The sequence below is a fragment of the Marmota marmota genome, unplaced genomic scaffold (assembly GCF_001458135.2).
Source record: "Marmota marmota marmota unplaced genomic scaffold, marMar, whole genome shotgun sequence".
NCBI lineage: Eukaryota > Metazoa > Chordata > Mammalia > Rodentia > Sciuridae > Marmota > Marmota marmota.
In genome coordinates, this window is record NW_026000001.1 from 597,631 (window position 1) to 603,630 (window position 6,000).

At 54.6% G+C, this 6,000-nt stretch overlaps 1 protein-coding gene across 2 annotated transcripts in view; it reads left to right on the forward strand.

Annotated features, from left to right (window-relative positions):
• Pacs1 (phosphofurin acidic cluster sorting protein 1) overlaps positions 1-5,374 on the forward strand; it is an 85,907-nt gene extending 80,533 nt beyond the window's left edge. For both annotated transcript variants that reach the window (XM_048807666.1, XM_015503138.2), the window contains exons 20-24: positions 199-241; positions 505-640; positions 2,175-2,401; positions 3,789-3,908; positions 3,994-5,374. In XM_048807666.1, the coding sequence (XP_048663623.1) occupies positions 199-241; positions 505-640; positions 2,175-2,401; positions 3,789-3,908; positions 3,994-4,109 (642 nt within the window). In that variant the 3' untranslated portion in view covers positions 4,110-5,374. The remainder of the gene's footprint in view (positions 1-198; positions 242-504; positions 641-2,174; positions 2,402-3,788; positions 3,909-3,993) is intronic.
• The last annotated feature ends 626 nt before the right edge of the window (positions 5,375-6,000 follow it).

The following is a 6,000-nucleotide window of genomic DNA, read 5'->3' on the forward strand; positions in this document are numbered from 1 at the left end:
CCAGGGCCTACACAGGCTATGCCCATGCTCCACCATTGAGCTACAGCCCCATCCCTTAAGCTCTGGGCTGTTCCAGGCTTATAAAGATTTTCTGAGCCTATGATAAAATTGTGTGTATGATGGCTGTTGTGCTGGCCCTATTTCCTGTTGGATCATACTTGCCTAAAAGACTTACTGAGCATGTCTTCCCTCCTCCAGGTGGTGAAGGTGGGCCTGGTTGAAGATTCACCCTCCACTGTAGGTGAGCCTGGGCCCCTGGGCTCCTCTTGGGTGAGATCATCTCTCTGGTGCAATGGTCAGAAATTGGAGGTGCTGAGTGTTCTGGGGAAGCAGCTTGGGCAGGAAGATGTGAGCCTTGCTGTGCAGCTGTGTGGGGAGGGGAGGCAGGAGCAGCCCAGGGCTCAGGAGGAAAGCAGGGCTGCCCCTAAGAAAGTGGCTCCTCCCTCCCTGCCATCAGCAAGTGAGGATGGCTGCCTCTGACTGACAGTGTTCATCTCCCGACAGGTGATGGGGACGATTCACCTGTGGTCAGCCTTACTGTGCCCTCCACATCTCCACCCTCCAGCTCAGGCCTGAGCCGAGATGCAATAGCCACCCCTCCTTCCTCCCCATCCATGAGCAGCGCCCTCGCCATTGTGGGGTAAGCAAGGCCCAGCAACCTAACTCTTCCCAGGCACAGACACACTGGCCTAAGAAGGTCACACTGGTGAGAGAACTCAGAGGCCAGTCACCAGCCAGCCAAGTCATTGGACAGCTCAGTGCAGTGAGAGGCATGTCCAGCCTGGCAGGCCTTTTATGGCTGTGAGGTGTGATGCAGGTGTCTTGTTATAGGACTCACTGGCATGTGAGTGGCTCTGTGGTGTGTCCACTGTGCTGGCGTGGGCAGGTTACTGGGCTCCAGTTTCATCTTATGTGTAGTAGAGGTGAGTTGGCCACCTTGGGGACTATTGTGTAGCTTATAAATAGGAACCGAGTATCAGTTGGGGCACGCTGTGGTGTGGTGCCTTGCGTCACTTGGTGCAGTGGTACCTGCCCTCCTGGAGCTCGGGCTCCCAGGCTGGGCCTGCACTGCAGAGGCGGCAAAAACCTCATGATTGTGGGGTGTGGCAAAGCGGGGAGGAAGTCTTAAAGAATCTCAAGTACCTAAAGCTTAGCTGGAGAGCCAGGGAACCCTTTCCTGCCAGGCCTGAGGAAGGGGAGGGGGATGAGAAGAGGCTTTTAGGCCATGGCCAGGAGCAGAGAGCAGCATTCTTTTTCTCTTTCTTCTGCCTTTACCTCTTTCCTTTCATCATAGCACCTGAGAGGGAGGCACTGGGCAATGGCTTTTCCAGAGGCCTCAGTGAGAGTGTCATAGCCCTGGACCTGGTATCCCCAACCTGTCCTCCAAACCTCTCTTCCTCCTCTCCTCCGTGGACTTCTGATTTTTCTGGAAGGGACAATGTAGGAAAAACAACCATGCTCTGCCCCAGAGACCTGCTGGATCCAGGCTTCCAGGAGCCCTGTTTTCTCTCAGACCCCCCCACTGCCTAAAGATTTCTGTCCAGCATAAGTTTGGGGAACCTTGAGTCCAACCCCTACCTCAACCTCCTTTCTCATACAATATAAGCTTTTTATTTATTTATTTATTTATTTATTTAATGGAACCACTAAAAAAATGAGGCAGAAAGAAAAAATCAGATGACTTTCATAGCCATGTGCCTATTGTATCTGCCACCTCCTTTCAAGAAACCATCAGCCCTTTCCCTGGGAGCTAAAATTATCCCTGAGCTAAAAGTGCCCCATCTAAGCGAGCTCCAGAGCTGCTCTGCAGCCACTCTGGCTCTTCAGCCCCCTGCCTCTAGGCACCGACTTTGCTTGCTGGGAGCATGTGTGCATGTACAAGGATCTGCGTGCCTGTGTGCACTCTGCTTCACAAAGTTTCCACTTCTCTCACCCTGTGATAGTTTTACTTGGGCCTTTATCCTCTGCTGGTTTTGTTCTCAGATCAGCCTGATTCTTGATACCCACATGAGCTGCTGCTGATTCTGTGTGACTGGAGGGAACACAGCCACTCAACTGGACTTGCTCCCCATCTCCTGCTCCAGGAGGCTGGCAGCCCCTCTTCCCAGATTCTGGCCCATGTAATTGGGCTCTGAGGAAAAAGCTGATCTCTTGTTTTTATCCCATTTCTCCAGGAGTCCCAATAGCCCATATGGGGATGTGATTGGCCTCCAGGTGGACTACTGGCTGGGCCATCCTGGGGAACGGCGAAGGGAAGGTGACAAAAGGGACGCCAGCTCTAAGAACACCCTCAAGAGTGTCTTCCGCTCAGTACAGGTTTCCCGCCTGCCCCATGGTGGGGAAGCCCAGCTTTCTGGCACCATGGCAATGACCGTGGTCACCAAAGAGAAGAACAAGAAAGGTAAAGAGAAGTGCAGGGGCCACCAGGCCTCCTCCCTTCTTTCAGGGTCTGAAAGACAATTTGCTTTCACCTGGTGGAGTGGGGGCGGGGGGCTCAGTGATAGAGTGTTTGCCTGTTATATGCAAAGCCCAGTATGGCAAAAAGGGAAAAAAAAGTCTGTGGGTGGGATGCAGTACACTTATCACGTGATCAGCCTGGGACCCAGTGAGAACACCCTGCCTTCCCCTGGGGGAAACGCCATACCTTATATAATGCAGGAAACTGAGGTCCCAGCTCAGGGGCTGAGGCCCTTGCTGCTGCAAAGTACAAGGAACCTTTCTGACCTTTGCCCTCAGGGTTGGACTATGGGACAGGATGACCATGCCCCAGCCATGGTCATCGTGACCCATTGACCAGAGCTTTCACATCCAGCACAGAAGAACTCCCCAAAGAAGCTTTATGAGCAGAAGGATATAACTATTTTAGGAATTAAGGGGAATCAATCCTTCCAGAAAAAGAGGGGTGGCTTGGGCTGGGGTTATTGCTCAGTGGTAGAGCGCTTGCCTAGCATGTGTGAGGCACTAGGTTCAAATCTCAGCTCCACATATAAATAAATGAGTAAAATAAAGGTTCATTAACATCTATCTATCTATCTATATATATATATATATATATAATCTTAAAAGGGGGCGGGGTGGCTTAAGGCCCTGGAGGCAGAGTTGTAGAGGCAGGGTCCTATATTCTGTGTGAGGCAGGAATCCCCATAACCAGGCTGCTGTCCTTGTAGATTGCCACTCTTCTAGCTGGTTGGAACCCCACAACTCCAGCTGTGCACCAGCAGCAGCTGAGGACCCTGCCTCCTGGGCTGGCAGAGCAAGAGCAGATGGGCCTCTTCCTGTGCATGCTTTCCACCCTACAGCATTCCCCAGGGCCCTGGGCAGGGGCTGTGCGAGGCTAGGGCCAAAACCTGCACACTACAGCATAAGGATTTGCTGAGAGTGGGGAGCTGAGCAGTGTCCTCTGTATCAGTATCCTTGCCTCTTTCCTGGGGCCAGGGTAGAGTTAATGCAAATACCTGCCCCCACATCATCTCCTTTGCTGTAGGCCCAGCAAGCCCCAGACAGGGAGCTAGGCCCCTTCCCAAGGTGCCTAGAACATTTCGGCTAGAAGGGACTTCAGAGACCATCTAGCCCCAGGTCTTGACTGTTCAGATGAAGATAGGCCCGGGAAAGGATGCAGGAAGGTGAAGATCCTGACCTGCGGCCTGAGCCAAGCAGGAAGGGAGGAGGACAGGCCTTTTGCCAATTATCTCCCCTTGCCCCGGGAAGAAGGAAGCACTGGGGTTGGGGAGGAGAGGGATGGCTGTTTCCCAGGGCTGCAACAGAGATAGTTTCTGCTGGCTTTGCAGTTCCCACCATCTTCTTGAGCAAGAAACCCCGGGAAAAGGAAGTGGATTCTAAGAGCCAAGTCATCGAGGGCATCAGCCGCCTCATCTGCTCCGCCAAGCAGCAGCAGACTATGCTGAGAGGTGTGGTGATTTTGATGGTCCTCCCCAAGGGACAGGGAGATGACCTCAGCTGCCCCATTACCTCCCACTTCCCTCTTGCCCCCAGTGTCCATCGATGGAGTTGAGTGGAGTGACATCAAGTTCTTCCAGCTGGCAGCCCAGTGGCCCACCCATGTGAAGCACTTTCCAGTAGGACTCTTCAGTGGCAGCAAGGCCACCTGAGGCCCGGCTTCTGGCTACTCTCCCTCCTGGCACTGCCATCCAGCCTCACCGCCTGCGGGCAGGGGGAGGCCAGCAGGCCGGGCCCAGAACCCCTTTCCTGGCACTGGGGCCAGCCCTTCACATGCCCAGTCCTGAAGGACACTGCCACTGGGGATGCTGCCCTCCCCTCCCCACTGCCCAGCCCCATCCCTTACCACCCCTCCTCCCTCCTGCTCCAGTCCCAGGGCAGGTGGGTTCTGTCTTCTGGTGCCCATGGTCCCTGGAATTGAGTCCTACAGGCCTTCCTTCTCCTGGCCCTACCTCTTTCCTTCTGTGGCACCAGTTCCCTTCCTGGAAATAGGAAATGTGGGATCCTGGTCCACAGTGGGAGAGCCCAGGTCTCCCCACTCCCACCCTAGCCATCAGGCTCTCCTTTTCCAAGGCCCCACTGCCAAATACCACTCATCCCACCTGCCCCCGGTGGGGCAGGCCAGAGCCACTCCCCACTCCTGTAGGGACCTCCTCCTGTCCATGACTTCCCAGTGGAGGGTGAGGGGCAACTGAGTGATGCCGTGTGTTTCTGGAATGGAGGGGCCTCCCCCATGCACGACTTCCTATCCCAGCCCGCCCTGTCCTTGTATATGTCAGGTTTCCTGAGCGTTTCTTCAGTTCTCTGCACAGCCAGTCCCTCGGTTGTTTATGTAACCCCCATGCACCATCCTGTCCTGTGACTTCCTCTCGCTGGTGATGTTCTTCCCTCAGCCTTCCCGCCCCTTCACCCAGCACAGCTCTGCCAGGCATGAGAGGTGGAGGCAGACCCTCTGTCCACCGGCCATGTATCTCCCTTTCCCATGTAGACTTGTCTCCCTCATCCTCCTACCTCCTCCATGTCAGGGCAGCTGGGCAAAGGCCTCTCCACCAGGTCTCCCCTCCAGCAGCCTCTTTCCCTCCCTCTTGTCACCATGGCAGATCCTGAGCCCTTCCTCAGCTTCGTCCAGCTGTTCTCAGGAGAGGCTGAGGGCAAGGACACAGAGCCAACGCTCGGCCATCATGCCACTGGCACTCCAGAGCTTCTGCATCACCCTCACTGCTCCCTAGAAGTTGTGGCACAGAACTGCATTTTGAAAGTGTTTGCTCACTCTCCATGCCTCCCCCAAAGTCCTCTAGCCCTTCCCCAGGCCTGGCCCTGCTGTCCAGAACATATCCTGGGCCCGAGGGTGGAGGTGAGGGTGGGAGGACGGGGTGAAGTTGATTTTTCATTCAATAAACTGGTGATTTCTTACCAACTGCCTTGGGCTTCTGTGCCCATGACTGCCATCCGGGCTTTCACCCCCACCCCCCAGAAGGACACAGCATAACTCCATTCAGAATCAACTAGGAAGCTAGGTGGAAAAGAAGTACACTCCCACTTTTTCCATTACGGAAACCAGTATGATGATGTCTCACCCAGCCTGAGGCAGGCAAAGGTCAGAAATAGGACTGATTTCCCACCAAACTCCATTTTCCCCCAGGACCCTCTGTTCCCAGTCCCCAGTGTGCCTAACAAGGCAGTGGCATGTGAAGGGATGGTTTCTCCCTTCTGAAAATCTGAGGCTTTGCAAAGGGGTCTTTGCCTCTTAGGTGGCAGGGTTGGGGCTTGGGTTTCTCTTTGGAGTTTACTTTCCTGCCCGTCCTTGATACGAGATATGAAACCATCATAGCTGATGCTTCCTGACACCTGGGTCCACTACAGGCTCCTAAGCTCAGGCCTTCACACACAGCCTCCTGGAAAGAAGTGTCTAGAGCTGAGAGCGGGGACAGAGAGTGTCCTTTCACCCTGCAGGATACAGCCCAGGGGTGCAGCAGCCAGGTAGGGCAGGCTGTTGCTGGCCTCAGACAGACTCCCCAAGCCCTGTGGCATATCCTAACCAGT